Raw genomic sequence first — 21280 nt, 5'->3', positions numbered from 1 at the left:
GTGCATGTGGGTCCTTCTACTCTGAACATCCTTTCACTTTCTCTGCCTAAGTGAATCCCTCCAAAATTGAACTCAAAACAGCATCACCTGGAAGATTTCTCTTCCCAACAACCCCAGGTAGAGTGGCATTTGTCCTCTGCTTCCAACAGGACTCTGAATGGACTTATCCTCTAAACACATGGATACTGTGCTCAGCACCTATTACCTGGGAAGGCAGTATAGAGTTGTGGTCACCAGGACAAGCTTTACAGCAGTGGTCTTCAACCAGAGGTAATCTGACCCTCAGGGGACATTGGCAATGTTTGAAGACATTTTTGGTTGTCACAACCTGGGGGAGGTGCTACTGGTCACGAATGCTGTTAAACACCCTGCAGTGCACATAACAGTCCCCCAAACAAACAAAAAAAAATATCTGGCCTAAAATGTCAATAGTGCCAAAGTTGAGAAAATCTATTCTAGAGTAATAATGTCTGGACTCATACTCTGACTCCTATATTACTATGGTTTGAGGCACATCACTTAACTCCTCATTCAGTGCCTAACACATAACGTATAATAGATGTCAGGTTATTGCAATTTGCCTCCTCAATTGAACTGAAAATTTCTAGAGGGTGGGGACTAAGCTTTACTAATATACAGATCCCTGCCTGCCAGCATAACTTTGATACAGTCAGCACACAAAAAATGTTTCCAGATTGTATGAGAAAAGTTAGTTCACCCTTCCTTGAAAGTTAGCTAGTCGCAAATAGTAGCCAAAACCTTCTGCCTGGTCCCAAGAAGACAAAGTCTGTGCACTTAGCAAAACCTCTACTGGTTTTAGTGTCAACTATTTTATTACTTCTAGTTCACTGCAATGTATTAATGCAAATATAATATCACTCATTGACCAGAATATTTAGGAAATGAGATCAACACACACACCATCCTGGAAGAATGCAAGTTCATGGGAAATAAATTTTATAACAGTGATGCTATCTGGAGAAGTGACTGAATCAAAATGAACTACTCACCAATAGCCATAATACATTTTATTTATTCAACGTGAAACCAAGTGCAAATATCAAATTTTAATTTGAACCAGGAATGTAACAAGAGGTTTCTTTCTTTCAACTCTATTGAACAAGTTCAAACCAGAAATAAATCTAGGTTTTCAAAAAGTACCGAAGCAGAAAAGTATTCTGAACCAAACCATTATGTGATTCAGCTCTATCTTTGGTCTTGGGCCCAATCAAATGACCACGAAAATGTGCTGGAATATTCTAGTGGGCCATGGAATCATGTGGAAAGCCTGTGACCATCTACCTTCAGGAGACTGTCTCTACTGCCCGGGCTCAAAGGACCCATGTAAAACTCCTCTGTTCATTTTCCCAAAGTCCTCTAAGCCCACATGGAAAACAATTCCTTCTTTGTGACAGATTGTACAAACGCACCAAAGGAGATTCTGCAAATAGTATATACTTCATTATACCAAGGGAGAAAACAACCAGGCCTTGAAATTGAAATTGAAGGCCAAAGGATGCTTATCTTATGCGCTGTGAATTCCCACATACATCATTAGGCAGAAAAACAAAAATAAATACATTCTCAAGCAGATGTCATCTACCCTGCTTCCCAGTGGACGCCAAACTTTCCAGCAGGTCCTCAAATGGGTGGCAGTCCCATCAACAGTCAGGACCACTTCCTGCCTGACACAGGAGGCAAAAAGCAAACAAATCAACAACACTGCCAAGCAGCCTAGGGTGAAAGGGTGCGGTGCAGGCTGGTTTTAAGGAGAAAAATTACTTCCCGTCGCCACTGTTTTTAGCAGTTTTAAATTATACACACACACTTTTCTTTTTCTGTTGTTGAATTAACATAAAAAGGGAAGCATTTCTGGGACCTTCAGTATGACCATATTGCAAAACTAAACCACACAGCACAGGCCCTGCTGGGCCATGGGCCTTCCAGGAGGCCCAGAGGGAGACCAGGGGAGGAGGGGGCATGGAGACACCCAACATCTCTTCCTTTGTTTTTCCTTTTACTTCCAGGCCCAACAACACCTTTCCTTAAATACAGCACCCATGAGTCAGCCTCGGTGGGATCCTGACGAGACAGAGCTGGGAGAGGGATGAGTGTGGGTGGGGGCGCCCCGGGCCTCCTGCACACCACGGTCCCACCGGGAAGGTGGCTGCTCTGGGTCACCACACAATTTGGGGGCAGGAAGGGACCTCAGAGATGACCAAGCAACCTCACCTGAAGCCCTGCAAGGGGAATCTCACACAAGGGAGGGGGAATCGACGCCCAAGGATTTTGACCCTGTCCATGTTTTCACAGTACCCCTGTGGAATTTTTTTTCCTAAGCCAGATCATTTCACGGGAGAAGATATACAGATAGCAAATAAGCACATGGAAAGATGTTCAACACCATTCGGAAAAACAAATAAAACCCCAGCGAAACGGTCCACATTGCTATCAGAGTGGCTAAAATAAAAAATAGTAACACCATCACTTGCTGGTAAGAATGCAGAGAAAGTGGACCACTCATACATCGCTGGAGGGAATGTACAATGGTGCAGACACTCTGGAAACAGTTTGGCAGTTTCTTAAAATACTAAATACACTTACATGTGGAATCTAAATAAAAGACATAAATGAACTTATTTACAAAACAGAAACAGACTCACAAACATAGAACACAAACAAACATGGTTACCAGGGGGGAAGTGTGGGTATGGAGGGATAAACTGGGAGTTCGAGATTTGCAGATATTAACTACTATATATAAAATCAATAAACAACAAGTTTCTACTATACAGCACAGGGACCCTATTCAATATCTTGTAATAACCTATAATGAAAAAGAGTATGAAAAGAAATATATGTATATATATGTATGACTAAAACATTATTCTGTACACCAGAAATTGACACAGCATTGTAAACTGACTATACCTCAATAAAAAATTAATTAATAAAAAGCAAAAAACACTAAATAAATATACAAAAGCCTATGACCCAGCAACTGGACATCTGGACGTTCAGCCCAGAGAAATGAAAGCTTATGGTCACACCAAAACTTGTACACGAATGTTCACAGCAGCTCTATCTAAATAGCCAAATACTGGCAACTACCCAGATGTCCCCTCCTAAAATAGTTTAATCAGAGACTCCAAAGGCAAAGCTGAGGCTGAGTCCTCCGACGTCCAGGCTAAGGGACCCCTGAGAGCCCGGGGGGATCCCTCCAGCCCTGACTCACCGCCCTCCCCAGGCACTTGCACAGTGCTCATCAGAGGGCACTTTCATGTGGTGCCACTGCTGTGCTCCTCTCTAAGGAGGCATATGGCATCTTCGGGGCTTACACCCTCCAGCCTCAGCTCTGCCCACTGAGGCCACACAGAGAAAGTCGCTTCCTTTAGGTCAGAAACCCCAAGGCAATCATCTCTGGAAAGCCTGGGCCTCCCGTCCACCTGCCCCTTTGGAATAAACTTCCTCCCTTTTCTTGTCTGGTGTCTCCTAACTGAACTCAAGTCTGTAGGCAAGTAATGCAACCTGATGCACCCAATTTCAATTTAGGTGCTAATGTTGTGTTTGAAATACAAACCCAGTACAGGTTCCTCCCTGTGCCATTTAAAAGGGGCCAGAATGCCTGGGGCTGCACAGTATAACTGAATCCAGGAGCCCGTAACACTCCCTCTGGGTGGACTGAGGAAACAGGACACGTACAGATCTCTGCTCTGTACCTGCGGAGACCCATGTCCTGCAGGCAGCACTGCCCTGTCTCCTACAGGAGGAGGCAGGCAAGTCCCCAGGGCCCGGGCTTCAGAACGAATGCCCGATGCCTGCTCCTTCCCCCACTGTCAGGGGCTCCCTGCCCAGCTCCATCCACAGCAGTGAGGAGCCCTCACTTTTTATTACCCTTTTGGGTTAGGAGTTCTCCACTTTGCTCTCCACCAGGCTGGGGAGCTGCGAGGCAGCTCCAGAAGCTCACTTCTGCTGCAATTCCATCTCCTGAGTCTGTGTTTTTGTACAAAGGCCCATTCATTTAGAAGGAAAAGAATCCTCTCTTAGTTCCACCTCTGTGAACAGAAATCTGATCTTCCACCAGACTAAATGCTACTCCAGAGCAACCATTCGAAGACAACTCTCTTGCCTCCCAGATGTAATACGTCCGAGGCAACAAGCAGTCCTGGTTCCCTCAACCATCTCCAAGGCCCCTCATCAGCCAAGCATCTTCCTCTACACTCAGTACAAACAGTCCCATCTTCCTAAAGCACAGGGCCCAGAACTAAACTCAGCACCCCTCTGCACAGGGCTCCACTCTTCTCCAGGTGACAGATGATGGAAGGGGCAAGGACTTGGGAGACATGGATGAGTTCAAATCCCAGCTCTGCCACTGACTAGCTGTGCACCTGGGACTGGCAACCTCATCTGCCTGGTCCTCAGTCTGCTCACTGTAAAAAGGGGAAAATAATACATATGCCTTGCAAAAATTAAATAATTTATGGAATGTGCCAGGCATATAATAGATACTTCAGAAATCATAGCCACTGTTACTTTATTTTTATCGTGAAGCCTAAGATTGCTCGGCATTTGTAACAGCTGCACCACCACTTAATTCATGCTGAAATTTTGTTAACATTTTAACTCCCAGTGAATTTCATAAGAAATATTGCTGAGCCAGGTCCCCTCCATCCCATTCCTCATGCAACTGACTTTTTAAAACCTCTATTCAGGACTTACTTTCTCTTTTACAATAGCTGGTCATGGGGTCATACAAAACTATTTTCCGAAGTTCTTGAAATCTTCTTTCCAAAGTCAGTGTCACATGTCTGCAAACCATAGTCGGAGACCAGGCAAATGGTCTGCAGCAACGAGCCACCTGGGACATTCAGGGCACTTCCTTCCAGGGTAACCCACATCGACCCTTAGGGCCTGCTCTTTGCCGCTATATCTCTGGGAGAGATGCTCCTGCCTTTCCCTGGGAATGTGGTATTTGAGGCCAATAGTGACAGACCAAAAAAATCTAGGCCAGTCTTTAATGCCAGAGAAAGGATGCCAGGAAGAACCTGTGACCTGCAAGACTTTGTTCAGCTTCTCAGTGTGAACCAGCGGCCTGAAGTGAGGCGGGAGGCGGCTCTCCGGAGAGAGCAGGCTGATTTGAATGTACAGTGTGATACCACAATGTAAACAGCATTCCAGACGCTGCTCCATATGGCCTTAGCCTGAGATCGAAACTGATTACCGTCCTGTGTATATTTCCAGGTTGGGGCAATAAAGGAGTCACTGTCCAACGCACTCACCATCCAGACCGCCTCTGAGGTAAAGGCTGCCGCATACTAACAAGTTCTTTTCGTGGTTTTACTCCTCCCAGACGTCAGCCCCTCTGTGCTTGCAAAGTGCAAATGGAGCCTGGGGTTGGGGAGATGTTAGTGCCGGCCAGGCCTGAGACCCTTCTTTTCAGAAAACTTTGTGGCCCAGAAACGTCACAGGAAGGAGCCAACAGTTCAGGGCCTAGAAACTCTGCCCAGACTCCTAACGGCCATCTTGGGATGTGTGGACCAGTGGCAGTCAGGAAAGATGCAAACCCCAAGGGTTCACACTGCAAGCAGCTGCCCTGCATTACAACCAAGAGGGATTTCCATACCACACACCAACTGTGCAGCAAAGTAGAAGCCCGTGTTTGGCAGGTTAGGTGCCCAAGACTGTGCTGATGTCTGGCCCAGGAACAGTCTGTGCTGCTCTGGTGGGACTTGTTGCCACAGAGCCCAGCTCCTGCCGGAGCTGCACAGGCTCCCACAGGCCTTTCTGGAACTCCAAAGTGACTGGGTATGCCCGGGTCAATCCAGCTCAGCCTGGCCACCTGACTGGGTTCTCCCTCCACACCACCATCCACTCTCCCAGCCCTAGAACTGTACGACAAGCGAGGTCTGCTCAGGGCAACAGCAGAAGCAGCCGTGTGGCTGGGAAGTGCCGGGCAGGCCCTCCGTGGCTTACTCTCTGTGGCAAAGCGGGCTACAAAGACCACTGGCCTGGTCCTCAAGGCCTCAGGGAGGGTCTTTCAGCGGAAGAAAGCATCTCTTTAATCCAAGACAGATCCTGTTTTAATAAGCAGGTGCCCAGCCCACCACCAGACACATCACAGGGAAGGGATGACGGCCAATCAAATCAGACACGTGTTCAGAGACCTCCCTGGCCAGAAGAGCCACAGCTGTACAAAGTGGTGGTGTTTCTTACATATGCATATGCAAATTTCATTCTCTCCCTTATGAGAGATGGTGACTCTAAAAGACACATTAAGAAAGGAGAGGAGCCAGGGGAAGGGAGAGAAGACATGGAGCCTTCCACACCCCCAAATGCTAGGCCTCCTGTCCCTGCTTGACCTCAGCCAGTTTCCACCTCCAAAACAGAATAAAAAGAGGCTGGTCCCAGGTGAGTAACCTGACACCTCTTGCCAGCAGCTGAATATAGTGGATTGTTTTTTAAACTTCAAGTTGTGAACCCTGGTAACAAAGTGAAGCCTTTCCTGCAACTGAGAAACCTTCTTGGAAAAATAAATCCTGCTGCCTGTTTTGCCATCATCCTCGACAACTCACTGCACTTTGGGACGAGGTGACTCCGGCCACTTGGTGAAGGCAAGTCAGCCTAACAACTGGGGGAGGAGGGGCCAGAAGAGGGGCCACCTCTATCCCCGCCTGTTCTATGCCAGGTCCTTGAGCCCCATGATCTCAGTTCATCTTCACAACAGCCCGCGAGAGAGGGTCATTATATTATCCCCACACCGGACATGAAGGAACTGAGGCTCAGAGAAGTGAGGTCCCCACCAAGGTCTGGGACGGAGTGAAGGTGTGACTCCAGGTGTAGCTACCCGAGACCCCGTCTCCAGCAGACCTTCTTACTTCTTTCCTCCTCCAGCACATACCTCCTACTAACCTCAGCATCAAAGAGCCCCCAGGCCCCATTTCTGCTTCTAGAGTAAGAAGGGCACCAGCAAGCAACACTCCCTCAGGTACCCGCCTCACTTTCACCTGAAGAAAAGGAAGGACAGCGCGGGCTCAACTCAGGAAGGAGACCGCGGCTGCCTCGAAGTCCACGCGGTTGCTGTGTGTTGAGCGTTTAGTGTGTCCAGGCACTATTCCAGGCACTTCACGCAGGACCTTGTTTCAGACTCATAACCTTAAGGGTGGCATTGTCAGCCCCATTTCACAGCTGTTGAAACTGAGGAATGGAAAGGTAGGACATTTCTCTAGGGTCACACGGTCAAGAAATGGCAGAGCTTAGTCTCAAACCCAGGACTGTCCTGACTCCACACCAGGGCTCTCTCCCTGGAGGGTTCTATACACCCCCTAGCCCAGCCTCTCCCAGGGCTCTTCCAAAGCTGCAGTCTCAGTAGACACTCACTGAGCAGAAGTCCCTCCCAAGTTTTCCTGACCATGTCCCAATGATCAGTTGAGGTGGGAATGGGGGGGGGGTGGTTCTCCTAAGGCCCCATTTTACCCTCAAAAGAGCACATTTACAGTGTAGCTGTCCAAGCACATCTTTAACCCACTAAGCGCCAATCTGTGTAGCGTTCAATGCACAATGTTAAGGCTTACAGGGGTGGGGGGGTGCCATCTTCCTTCCCAATCTCCCAGAGCCTTCGGATCCAGAATAACCCCTTCGCTTAACCACTTCCAAGACAGATAGCAAACCCCTCAAGGCCTTTACTGTCTTCAGTGGCCGCTGCCCAAATTCACATGTTGCACAACACACACTGAAGCTTCCTGCCTTTCCCACGCCAACACCAATTCATTATTTATTAACTCATATTTAATGAATGTGCTTGTTTAATGGCTATACAACTTGTTCTTGAGTTTCACAAATCTCAAGTATGTCTGTTGGCATCAGCTTTGCCTTAGAGGGCACATCCCCAAGGACGGGGACAGCATCAACTAAGCCATTCTCCTCAGCACAGGCACCTGCAGACAGATGAATGCCTGCTGTCTGGGCAGCCACTGGGGCACAACGTCCACCTCTCAACATGGGTGGCCACCAGAAGGGAAGGCCAGCTCTGTGCACAGATTTCAGGATTTAGCCCAGGGCCCGGCCATGCTTAGGAAGTGCCTGGTATATATCCGCTGAACGTGATGTCTGCTTTAAAAACTCAAGACTTTGCTGAGTTCCCCTCTTCCACTTTCCAGGACATAGTAGAGAAAACCACGACATGGTACTAGAGAAAAATCAATGTGCCCATTAAGCATCCTTGGACTCTAGATGGAGTGTAGTCTCCTCTTGATTATTCAGGAGCTGACAGCCTTTCCTTATGTCCATCACCTTCGCATCCCCACATGGGAGTGAGCAAACCACAAGAGCATGAAGTTTCATGCACAGTCCACCCTGCCCGCGCAGGTCACTCAGGCAGGAGAAGACTCTCTGAGCAGCTGAACTAGGAATGTAATCCAGACTGTCTACTCATCCCTGCTCCCCGACCTATGCTGCAATGTCTGCGTCAGAACTGACTCTTCTGTGGACATAAAGGTTGTTTTTGACATAATCCTTAGTAATTTTGCTTTCAGCAACACTGACGTGGGAATATCTCACACTGCTGCAGTGCCTGCCTTTGTCCATCCATCCTCTTTTTGAAAAGCTTTAAAAACAATGTCATAGCTGTACACTTGAAATATAATGCTCTAAGGCAACTGTAGTCAATAAAAAAATAGATTATTGTTTATAAAAAACACAACGTATACACTTAGAGTGTGCATGACAGAAACAAATAAATGGGTACTAAAGAAATAAAGAGAAAATGGGAGGGAGCAAAATCACAGTACTTATAATAAATTTAGACAGGAAAGAATATACTCTCAAAATGACTCTACAAACACTATCTCATTTGAGACTCACAAAGACCACATGATGTAGGGAGACTATCAGTATACCCATTTTACAGATAAGGATACCAAAACCCAAAGAGGCCAAGTGCCAAATCTGAGAGTCCTAGTCTTTCCAGCACACTGCACTCCCAGAGCGTGCCCAGTAAAGTTCTCAGAGAAGGCCCTGAGTCTCCTAACTTACTTGGAATTAGTGAGATGCTGGATACCAATGAGCGCTTAATGCTCTGACTATGATGATGATGGAGAAAGGGAGGGAAAGGTTTCAATGGTCTCATACAGACTAAAATATCAATTATAACGCATTTCAAATGTCCCTGACGTTAGCACATTTTATATCTGCAAGGATTTTTCAGTAGTTTCTCAAACCAGTGTCTTCCCAACCTTCCAGCTTTAACACACAGCAACCAAATTTCCTACCCTTGGCTTAGCAACCTGAGTCTCAGGATTTGCTGTCCTAACAAAAACCTGGCCATGTCTTAAACTCCTGGCTGCAGCTGGATTTTCCACTTGGCATTGTTAAGAGATTAAACTGTTTATCTCATTGTCATCCACAGGCCTTTTCAGTTTCCTGCTAATAGGTTCAGGTTAGATAAGGATTACAGAAGTGATACTCCTGAGTCCCTCCCCATTCCTTCCCATCTTTATGAGGTATATTTTACTAAACCTACTCCTCAGATAGCTAACTTGCAAAAAGAAAATCCTACACGTCCATGCATAGCAGAGGATTAGCCAAACACCAGCTCCTACACGACTGTGGAAGACGCACTTAACACGAGATCTGGCTGAATTACACATTTTACGACTCAGTCATCAATTGCCATAGAGAAGAAGAAAACAAATTGAGCTGAGCCTGGAAAGAATGTCAGCGAAACTGGAAAAACACTTGCTGGGAACTGCCTGGGGGTGCAGTGACCTCCCCCAACAGCCCGTAACTGCTGGGGTCCCACCAACTCGCAGCATACCAAGAGCGATTGCGGACTGAGCTGGGGGATGGCCGGTCACGGGAGCACCAAATCCCTTGTCCTGCCGCAGGCTGAATACTCCCTGTAGGGTATGAAAGTACTAAGCACTGCTAATATAAAACATATCACAGCTTCTTGGGAAACAGTACAGTTTATTCATTCTGATTAAATGGATTTGGTGGGGGCGGGCAGGATGTCGAGGACTCATTAAGAGGGGTAAAGAAAGAAAACTGCTGTCAAAGCCCCAAAAGCCCAAGGCAAAAAGTACCTCATGCCTGCCCTCCGGATGCATTAAGACCAACTTTATAAACCTGAGCAAATGGACCCGACTCCCCTTTCAGCGAGTTCTGCTTGGCCAAGGCCAGGGCCTGACCCTGCGTCATTCACGTATCAATCATGTCTCTGGGTCAGATAAACCCTAATCTTAGTCACCAGGGTCAATGGAAATAATCTCAAGGCCTTTGTCTGAGATGCTGTCTCATTTTATTTTTCCCTTTCCACCCAGGATCTTACTGCAAAGGTAAAATGCTAGGATAACAGTGACCTTCAAGAGGGAGGATTCTCTTCCACTGAATATTCACCAGCCCCAACCCCTCCGCCCCAGGTTGAGTGAGAAGTTTTTTCTACTTCTCCTGAGATGGAAAAATAAAAACATATCCTCCCCTTCCACACTTTCCACTCCCCCCCATTAAATCATACACAACTATGAACTGCAGAGGTCCACTCTGCTCGCTTACTGTCTGAAGCTCCTGCTTTTCGGTTACTTATTCAACTTATCAGCTGGTTTGGAGCCAAAAAGAAGTAAAAAATTCAGGAAATAAAAAATGCAGTATTGACTAGTGGCCAGAAGAGATACCTTTTGCTGAATGGGTTTCCAACAAGTCAATAAAAAAATGCCCAAGTGAAGCTCTACAGAGGGGAAAGATCGGATCTGTAATAGTGAATTCTTAATGGAACTGTTGAGAAACATGCCAGACAAGGTGGCTAAAAGCCTGCGTGTTGCTTCCCAGTGAAATGATGACCAGGAATCATTCCCCATCAGAGACAGCCCGAAGGGCCTCACCTTCAAGTGAAAATATGAGTGGCCTTCCCAGCACAAACACTCAGCAAGAAGGTGTCATCACAACCTTGTTCCTTGGGCCTGTAACGGTGTGTATTTCTGCCACCAAGCTAGTCCCCTCTGTGTCTCTGATCTCCAGCCCCACAACTGAACCAAAGGAAACCATACTAGAAAACAGAGACAGAAGGCAAGGCTGGCCTTTTTCTCAATATTCCATGAACTACACCTCAGGAAACTGTTGTGGTCCCACAATAGCAGGTGAATTCACAGGTAGCCTATGAATATCAGTCTTGGATAAATTAATTTCACTCCAGCCATCTTGGCTGTTGCAGCATCGTTTTCTGGGATTATACTGAGATGAAAGTGGCATGCAAACAAAAGCCTAGAGTTGCTACAGAGCATTTCTTCCAAGGGGCCCAATGAATTATCTAAAGACATGCCTCACCAGTACTTGAGATGTCTCCTAACTCCACCTCCACTGTTAACTGAGCCTCTACTATGTGCTAGGAGCCTGTCGAAGCACTTTTATAAACACTGCATCCCTGAACTTTAATCCCCCACCCCGTAAGGTCGTGCCTCCTCTCCCCATTTTTCAGAGGGCTTGCAGGCCACATACAGACTGGGATTCTACCCAGGTCTCCTAAACCCAGGTCTGGCACCCCTACCCTATGGCAGAAAGGCCAGGAATAAGCAATGAGCTTATCTTGACTGTTTCTTTTTTCCCTTTCTTTGTTCCTTCTTTTCCAGATGACGCAACAGTTTTTTTATGTGCAGACAATGCAGCAGAGATATTGTCTCATTCATTCATTCATTCATTCATTCATTCACCCATTCCTATAACAAACGTTTTAAAAACATGTCCTATGTTTAAAGCCAAGGTGGATCTCCCCAGGTGAGTAAGAAGTTTATCCACTAATGTTTTTTAAGTTAAAAGAAAAATATAAACACAGGTCCTGTGATTCTATCGAATACCCTCTGGCCTCACTTTCCTCACCTGTAAAAGGTGGATTTTGGAGGAAATGAGCTCTAAATCCTCTCCCAGACCGAGATTTGCATTATGATAATTATGTAAACTATAGAAAAGATTTTGTTTTTTAAATTCTAAGAACAGAGGCCTAACTTCCTAATGAGATCATGTTTATATTTATAGTGTCTTTCACCCTTGGAAAAATGAATGACCAGGAGTCTGGTGGGGAATCACAAAATCCCAAATATCCCAATGAGAAAATGGCAGTTGGCACTCTACATGGCTTTTCATGTTACCAAAGAGTTCACGCCTGGGTTTGCTGTGATTTTGTAAACATGAGCTTCCTCAATTCATGAAAAATATATTATTCACAATGCCAATTCCACCTAGTCAGAAAAAAAATCATTGCAAGGCACCCTCATCACGGATTGGAGGGCACCACGTGCATAACCTACAATGCCAAGATCTCATCTCTTATCAAAACCCAGAGAACCTTCCACACTGAGGGTATGTCCACAACACAATTTAGAAGAGTTCCTGAGTTAATTCAGAATCACTGATCACTTGCAAACTACAAAGTTTTTTCAACCAGGATATAAAATTCTTTCCATTAAATATTTTAAAATTCTACCTTTAGATAACTAAGTTGAAACCTGACAAAATAAAATAAGCCTAAACAATGTTATCAACCTTCCCAGGAATACAAATAAACTACAGAGAACTAATCTAATCTGTAGCTACATTTAACAGGTATGTGCCAACAAAATCAGAAAAGTGACTCTCGCTAAAAGCAAAAGTTCTGAAAATGATTTATGTAACACCAGAAATACATTTCTCTAAAAGCAGCAGCCCACCAGTTTAACACGTTTTTTTCTTGCTAAACCTAAAAGCTAGGTAAATCTTGAGCCGTGTTTTTGTAATGCCTAAACATTCTTTTTTCTCTATAGGCCACCTTTTATTTGAAAGGATTTTAAGCTGGATGAATTGTTTTTATCTTTGATAAAACAAGGTCTTTGAAGTGATGTTTTGGCTCTGCATTGGTTTCCAAACTGAACTAGCTGAGGGAGCCAAAGCCCTCAGATAACAAAATGCATTTTTCATTTTTCAGGTTAATGTTCCAGCATCCTGCCAGCACAGCCTCTAATATCAGTCTAATTACTCATGAAAATCTTGGGTCTTGTCCTGATTTATTTTGATGATGCTTTTTCGATGGGAAATCGCAAAGAACCGTTCTTCCAGTAAAGAGAACAGAGGCAGATTGGTTAATGGGTCTTACGTAAAAGGACACAATTAAATGTAACCAGTTTTGGCCTCAACTGCCCAAGGTCCACCCCAAAGAAATCTTGTCACATTACTGGACACCCTGATACACACTTCACATACACCAGGTCTTCAATCAAATGTCTGGAATTATATAGTCGCCGAGAGTTAGAACTTGACAGGCCCCTATGAGATCATCCTCATGCAGAATGGACATTCTAAAAGGAGGAATCTTGAGCCAGAGCCACAGCCTTTGGAGCCCTTTGCCTGAGTCTCAGTTTCCTCCTCCCTGAACAGATCAGGGTAACACCCAGAACCTCACATAAATGACGAGGTGTCCTCCCAGATCTGAAAGGTACTGAGGCCTTGCCAGAAAGATCCTCTCCACACACCTGAGGGGGAAGGTGTGCCATCTTAAAAAAAACAGCATACCTAAACTCATAACCCCATAAATCTGGGCCTTCAATATTCTCTTCCAGAAAAGAATTTTCCACTTCTAAGTACTTACCACCAGATACATTTCTTTTAAGTATCCTAAGGCTTTTAAATTTTAATTAGGTTTACCACCAAATAAAAATTTCACACTTAAAAAAAAATCACAGAAAGCCACTTTAAACTGTTTGAATTTCTTTTTTTTACTGTGCATAAGAATTAGTTTTTTACTTTAAAAAAAAGACAACAAAACTAGTCAATACAAAAAGAAAAATTAAAAGAAACGAAACTCTAATGGCCCTTAAAAAGTAGAATCAAGAAGATTCTGTGTTATATTTCTTTTTATGTCCCCGAGGTAATTAGGCCAGCATTTTGTTTTGGTTTTTACACACATAATTGATACTACAATTTTGGAATCACTCAATAAAATCTCCTCTTTAAAGTAAGGTCCATGCTTATTTTAATTTAATACTCTAAACCTGGTGTTTCAAAGCCCTGTTACTCTTAAATGGAATAACAGGGGGAGGTAAAGAACAGCTGATGAATTTCAAGTTGTCTCAAAACACAAATGACAGAACATCATCTTTGCTCAGCGCAATTCACTTCTGTTCAATTTCAGAAAACAGTAAGTGTGAACGTGCCTGAATTTCAGCCCTTGAACACAAGGCGTGTACTACAACCACTTCTGAGCAAACTTCAAGCATCTGATCCTTTATAAACAGACAGGCAAGTGCAAAAACTTGCAACCTTCAATTTCAGGGACAGGCATATCTGTCCAGCTCATCTGAAGCCTGAAGCGGTAGGAAAGGCCTGAAGCACTTTGCCTGTTTCTGAGGATGTCTTTACAGCTCCTCCCCACAGAAACAAATGAGCAAAAGAGCAGGCCAGCCTTCTCACACCCCTTCAGTAAAAAAAAGGCCTTTGCTACTTTCTATAATCTAAGTGGCTAAATAAGTTTCAGAATGCATTTCCAAACAACTTGCTTCTCACTTAGTTTTTAACTAGAAGGAAGTTTTCACATCCCCTATACTGGCTCTGGGACTTACTAAGCAGGCAGGGAGGCCAGACATCAGGAGAGCCAACAGAGCAGCCAGGCTGCAGGCCGTCACCTCCACCTGTGCACACATCACACACAGGGTCGCTGCTCCACGAACTATCACTCCAGGCATGAAGGGTTTAACCCTGCGGAAAGACAGAGCAGCACAGAAATATTCCTCCATGTGGGTCTGGGGGTCAGGGGTTAGTTGTGTGACTGTGAGGCTGAACGTGCAATTTCAAACCTGTGTTAGGAGTGTGCATTGGCACGTGGGGCGGTGAGGGTGAGTGTGTGTGAGGTCGTGTGCACCTTAGTGCAGTGCAGCCGGGTAGACAGAGCAGTACAATCCAGAGAAGAGAACAGAGCACCAGTCCTAGAGTCTCAGACAGCACTAGCTCAAGTTTTATCTATAAAACACCGAAAAGCCTAGCCAAAAGGCCCAGTCGATCAAGACGTCTGGCCTTCTGTAGACAAAATATCAATCTCAGGTAATCAAGTGACTTTTGACCCAATGGGCAGATGTTTCGGTGTCACAGACAAGACTCCACTGCAACAATCTGTGCAAGAAAAAGAAAATTTGGCTGATCATGCAAGCACTCAACCATAAGCTCAAAAGTCCCTAGGATCCCATAATTTCCAGTTGGTTACCCACCCTTCCCCCACATACAAACTCCCAATCAGTGTCACGTGATGCAGAGTGAGGCTGGCAGGGGACTTTTCCCTGGCCCAGCTCTGTGGGTGTCTGAAACCCTGTTTAGAGGAGGGAGGTTGGCTGGACAACCGACAGGCCTCGTTCCCACCGCTGGACCTGTCTGCTGACTTGAGAACACCACTCAACCCTCTGGTTTCTCAGCTGGCATCCCTCTGGCCGATGGAAAAAAAAAATATTATCACCTGTCATTTTTCATCTCCCCTTTAACTCACTTCCAGACAAGAGCCCTTTTCAAACAGTGGGACACACAAACTGCTTTGAGAACCAGCTAATAGGAGTTGCTAATCCACCACTAGAAAGGGCAAATGGAAAGTTGGAGAACAAGTTAAAGCAACTTGGCTGCAGCAGCTTGCTTCAGGGTTTAAAAAGCCAATGGGAGGAGTGGAACAGAGGACCATCTCGTTCACCAGGCCTTTCACAGCCAGCCAGAAGGCAGAGAAATCTGGGCTATGCCTTCAGTGAGAAGCATTTTCCACCTGCCCTTTACCATTGTCCCCTTCCAGGTCGATCATCCCTCCTCTCAAGGTGGTGTGCCCAAGCCAGATGCCCTGTGCTAGCCACAAGATACCAAGCTGATTGGGGCCAGATTTTGCATACACATTTGCCTCCCAATCATCGGCAGAAAGGACAGTCTAGTGAAAAGAAATGCCTGGTCTTCAAAAATTCAGAATGTGATTTCTGAAGTGGGCGTCTGACAGAAACATGCTTTGGAGTCCAAAATACCTCATAGAAGAATGTAGAGTAGAAATACAAAGTTCTCAGTGGTATAAGTTATTGAGGTACTGTGAACAGTACTTGATATTCAAGATTAAATCAGAAGACTACCTACTACAATAAAATGCAGACTTTCCCCCAAGGTAGCACAGGAACCCCTCATACACTGAACTAGGAAATTCCCCATACTCTGGAAAAGCTAAGAGAAAGTCCAGACCTTTTCAGAAGTACGAGCTTCAATGCTTACGTCTTCCGTAAGCTACTCTGATCCTCGTAAGAGTGAAAACAGCCTAGGACTGAGACTAACCATGTACAGAAGTAAACCCCTATCGACTGCCATAGCCAGAACAAGATGTCAGGATGCTGAATCACAAGAGATGCACTTGAAAACATACCTGAAATGTACCTGTACTAGCCAACAAGCATATTCATTAGGAGGTATCTACCCTAGAGATATCACCCAGATGCTTATCTCAGGTAATTCAACCTAATATAACATTCTGTTATTAAAGAAACATCTGATTAGCTCAAAGCATGGTTTTCACTGTAATTCATACGTTAAACTGGCCCCAGAAATATTGCAACGTCCTGAAAATTTACTGAGGCTAGGTGGTTCTTTACCCTACAGACCGGCCACAACCACATCTACAGGTTTCAGGGCCCTGTCACAGAATCACATCACTCATTTTCCTGGCCTATGAGTAGAGGCTGAGTTGATTCGATGACATCGTTGTCAGTTTTCCTCTGCCTAAATGAATCACAGAATTAAGTGTTTCACCTGAGCAGACAAAGCCACACTCAGCAGCTCTGTTCACTATCTTTGGAGATTAATCAGGAAGTTTTGGGTAATACTCGTAAATATTATCTTCCCAAGAAATGAGTGATGACTTACCAGAGGTACCTTTAAAAAAATGCTTTTTTAAAAATGTACATGGAAATAGCAACAGAAGTGACTCGAATTCACTGTCCAAGCTACAAAATACAGTGCCAGTGCCTAGGCACATCCCCTCAACCCTAGCAAACACACCTGGAGAGAATTATGGGTTGTGACTGCCCCAGGGTCCTGATCAGAGTCTTCATGAATCAGAAAGTAAAAAAAAAAAAGAGGGGGACACATGGGGTATGAAAGCACCACAAGTTCTAGAAAAATCTCAGGGCAAGACTTACCACTCTGGGCTTCTGCTGGTCTAGAGTATGTAGGAAGGCAGAGTTGGGGTCCAGGCAGCGCTCAGGGTCACTGGAGATGTCCTCCTCTGAATCTTCATAGGAGGAGGAGAAGCCAGTGGAGGAGGCAGAGGAAGAGGACAGTTTCCTCAGTGGCAAGCTGCCCTGAGGGCTTCCCTGCGCCTCCTCCAAGGCCCCATCCTCCTGGGCACCCATGTCTGTAATTATGACGGCAGGTATATTGCTTCGGCTGCAGGCCTCTCTCAGGGAAGGCTTGTCCTTCTGATCTGGCGAAAGCCGCTCTGGGCTGGGGTGGACATCTCTGTCCTGTGGCAGACTTCCCCAAGTCCCCTCTGATTGCACCCTTGTGCCACACGTCCAGGCCAGCCTGGCTTCTTCCATGGGGCCCAGCCAAACCCTGGAGCTCCCAGGCTGCACACCCACCTTGTCCCCAGGAAGGCACTGAGGTTCTTTCAGATCTTTTGCTGCTTCCCAACAGGGCAAAGGTTCCAGCATTTCACCAGAAGCAATCCCCGCCTCCACCTCCCAAGTCCCTGGCTGTGCTGAGCCACTGCCTCCAAGCAAATCCAGCATCTGAGACCCTTCATCCACTCTGCTGGAGGGCAGCAGAGACTCCCTGACCACTACGTCCCCACTCTGGGTCCCCTTGGGGCCTATGGAGCCCAGGTGTCCAGACTGCCTGAACCAGCTCTGGGCCTCAGAGGGCTCCTCCAGCCTTTGCACGTCCACAGTCCTCTCTGGCCTTTTGTCCGTTTCCAGCGCCCCAGAACCCAGCAGGCCACAGGGCAGATTTCCTTTCCCCACCTTCCCTGGGGGGTCTCCACTGTGGGGCCCGCCTCTCTCTGGGGCTGGGCTTGTCTCACCGCCCGGAAACTGCCCCTGACTCTCAGCCAGGGCCTTCCGGGGGTGCACACCCCCGAGCTCCTGGGCCCTCTCAGACTGCTCAAGGAGGGCAGGGTCGTGAGGATGGTGTGGCCCAGCGGATGTGGCTCTCACTGCCACTTCTGTGGCCATTGCTAAGTTCACTCGGTCCAACCCTAACAAGGGAGCCTGGCAGCTCTGAGTTCCCAAAGGAGGAGAGAAACTCTTGTCAACTTCCACAGCAATGGGTGAGCCACAGTGGGATCTGGCAGGTACCCCCTTCTCCATTCTCACCGAAGCGGCTGGACCCTGAGCACCTGATCCTGACCGGGCGGCCGGGCAGGGCATGGGTGTCACTCCCTCCTTGTCCTTCGAGAGGCACAGGCTGGGCGCCCCTCCTCTCCTCCCCGAGTCGGCCCCTGAAGTCTCTGGACATTGTTCCCCCCAGGACTTTGTCCTCCGCTCCTCGCTCTGGGCCAGGACCCGTCCTGGGGGCTGACTGATGCTGCGGAAGGGACACGGCGAGGGCGAACGAGCTCTGCCCAGACGCGGGCTGCGGGGCGCTTGAGCCGCGGAGCTCTGCGCCTGGATGTGCGCCTCAAACATGCCCACTTTCTGGTTCACCTGTACGTTCTGCAACTCGCGCTGCAGGATTCGAAGCTTCCTCTTGGCCTCCTCTGGCCCGGGAGGGGAAAGGGTACCGGTGGTCACCACCTGCTGCCCTTCTCTTCTCAGGCGACCCGCCCAACTCGGGCTGCCCACGCTGCTGCCGCTGCCGCTGCCGCTGCCGCTGCCGCTGCTACTATTCAGCCTGCGCCGACCACTGCGCCAGCCCGGGGGACTCCCGGGCTCTTCGGGCGACAACGACTCGGCTGGGGGGAAGAGGAAAGAGGTGCCAGTCCCGGGGCTGAAAACGCTGCCGCTGCCAGGGCTCAACGCGACCCTCCGCGGCGGCGGGGGCGTCTCGCTGCTACTGGGCCGAGGGCCGCCGCCGCTCTTCACCTGGTTGGCGCTATTCATGATCACCAGGCTGTTAAGTGCATAGCAGTACATAGCCATAGTACTGGGTCTGCCGCGCTGCCCGCCGCCGCGGCTCCCGTTCCGGCTCCGCCGCCGGCGCCTCTTCCTCCCGCGGCTCCCGGCTCAGCCCCGGAGGCCCGGCAGGCGCGGCTCCGCGCGCAGATGGGATGGCATGGCCTGGGCGCGGGGCGGGGGGGAAGACCACGGGCTCAGCCCCCGCCCAGAGCTCCATAAACAACAGCGCCTCTGTGGAGACACAAGGAGAAAAGTCAGGACCCCAGAGGGCCAGTGCAGGGGACCGCTAGGGGACTAGGACGGCCCCGGTCCGCGGGACCCCAATCTGTCGGGGATCGGGTGCACTGGACGTCTCACCTACAGGGACTGTGCGGCACGGCGAGGACATAAGCCCTGGGGACGTCGGTCGCCAGCGCGGCTGTGGGTATGCGTTTTCCGAGTGCATTCCCACCCCTCACCCCAGATGGTGACGCGCTTGGAAGTCCCTTCGAATTCCAAATTCTGAGATTCGTCTCCAGAGCCACGCGGACGGGCGGGGGACGATGTACAACTACTCGATTCCTAAGCGTGCCGTGCGCGGGGCGCGGCTGATTCCGAGCTCTCTGAGAGCGAGGACACCCGCTCCACCGACTCTGGGTTCCCTCGGCTTTGCAAACACTGGTTATATCGGGTATGATGGGGCAGCCCCCGCCCTTGGGGCTCAGGATCTCCCCGCTCCACCCTCTCTGACCACCAAGGACTGACTCGGAGGAACCTGAGTGGGACCTGCCTTTCCGGGCCGCTGCCTGCGCCGGGATCTGGGAAGGACCCCTGCATGCCTGCCGTTTACCTTCTTGACCCTGGCCGTGGGGCTGTGTCCCTCGGCCTATGATGGCCAGGGAGCGCGGCGGGGCTGCAGCCGAGGCATTTTTCAGCACTGGCCTTGTCGCCGGTCCCCAAACAAGTGTGTTTTGTGAGTGTGGGCGCGCCTGCGCGCGCCCGGGGCCGAGGCGCTGCGCGTCCCCTGTACCGGAACCAATACTCGCCGCCCCCTGCTGTCGCCCCTCGCGGAGGGGTGTGTGTGTGTGTATGGGAGTGTATGTGTGTGTGCGCGCGCGCGGAGAACTGCGTGTGTGTTTGTGTATACACACGCGTACAGCGAGTCCACCCTCCGCACACCCTGTGCCCGAGGACGCCACTGCCTCTGTGGGCTTCGGGATCCGCGCCCACTCCGAGTAACTCCAGGGCGTGCGTGACTGCAGCCAGCGGGAACCCCGGCTCTGCAAACCTCCCGGCGCCGCGCTCTAAGCCCCGGGGCGGCGCGGCCGAGTGCAAAGCTTCTCCGCATCCTGGGTAGCCTCGCCCGGCGCCAACCCAGGCGGGGGGACGCCTGCAGCGCGCCGGGGGAGGCGTCGGGGAGCCAGCGGCCCGGAAGGCGAGCCGCAGAAACGCCGAAAACTCGTCTCTCCCTCCTCTCCCCGCACCCCTACTCCCCGCCACCCTCCCAAATCAAATCCCCCTTGCCAGTCTCTCCGGCCCACCTCTCGGCGCTTTTTCAGAAGCCGGAACCCTCAGATTCGCTACAGAGCAGAGTGAGGGGAGAGAGGGTTCGGAGGCGAGAGCCATTAAAAAGCCGCCAAACTTACCTGCAGTTTCTCAGATTCCCGGGTCCTGTACAGACTACATGGCCCAGGGACGCAGACTTCGTAGGAGAAAGATGGCTTTAAAAGTAAAAAAGCTCAGAAAGGGTTTCCTCACCAAGCGATGGAAGACAAAAAAGGGGAGTGGGAAAGATGGGGGCGAGCTCCTCGGCAGTGGATCCCGGCGATCCCGGCGGTGGCGACGCCGGCCGGCCCTGCACACCCTTCTGGGCCGTGGAGATACTACCCCTGTCAGTGTCTGCTCCTGGCTACTTCACTGTTTGCTCAATGTGCGATTAAAAGGGGGGGGGGGGCGGGGGAGGAGGGAGGAGAGAGAAAGGCGGGGGCTTGGGGGAGGAAAGCAGGAAGGAAGTTGTGAGCCCGTCTGGGGTTGAACTCAGCGGAACAAGTTTTTCTTTTCTTCTTTTTTTTTTTTTTTTTTTTCTATTGCTTGGCAAGACCGAAGGAGGGAAACACTTTAAAAAAAAAGTTTCCATTGTTAGCTAACAACAAAAAAAAAGCCTTTTAACTTTTGCGGGTTAAAGATATACGATCCATTTTCCACCCCTCCATCGAGCCTCGTTGATG

The 21280-nt window shown here is 48.6% G+C and overlaps 1 protein-coding gene across 3 annotated transcripts in view; it reads right to left on the bottom strand.

Annotated features, from left to right (window-relative positions):
- The window catches only part of ITPKB (inositol-trisphosphate 3-kinase B), a 96514-nt gene extending 75506 nt beyond the window's left edge, over window positions 1-21008 (bottom strand). Inside the window, exons 1-2 of one of the 3 annotated variants that reach the window (XM_032466581.1) lie at window positions 20699-21008; window positions 17160-19304 (exon numbers count right to left, since the gene is read on the bottom strand). In XM_032466581.1, coding sequence (XP_032322472.1) covers window positions 17160-19097 — 1938 coding nt within the window. In that variant the 5' untranslated portion in view covers window positions 19098-19304; window positions 20699-21008. Of the gene's footprint in view, window positions 1-17159; window positions 19305-19902; window positions 20089-20698 lie in introns of those variants that run through there. The other 2 variants (XM_032466579.1, XM_032466580.1) reach the window with 2 other exon arrangements.
- Between the last annotated feature and the right edge of the window lie 272 nt (window positions 21009-21280).

Source organism: Camelus ferus, chromosome 23, assembly GCF_009834535.1.
Source record: "Camelus ferus isolate YT-003-E chromosome 23, BCGSAC_Cfer_1.0, whole genome shotgun sequence".
In the NCBI taxonomy this organism is placed as follows: Eukaryota; Metazoa; Chordata; class Mammalia; order Artiodactyla; family Camelidae; genus Camelus; species Camelus ferus.
Note: the sequence above shows the minus strand (reverse complement) of the source record. Positions and strands in the feature narration are given on the sequence as shown.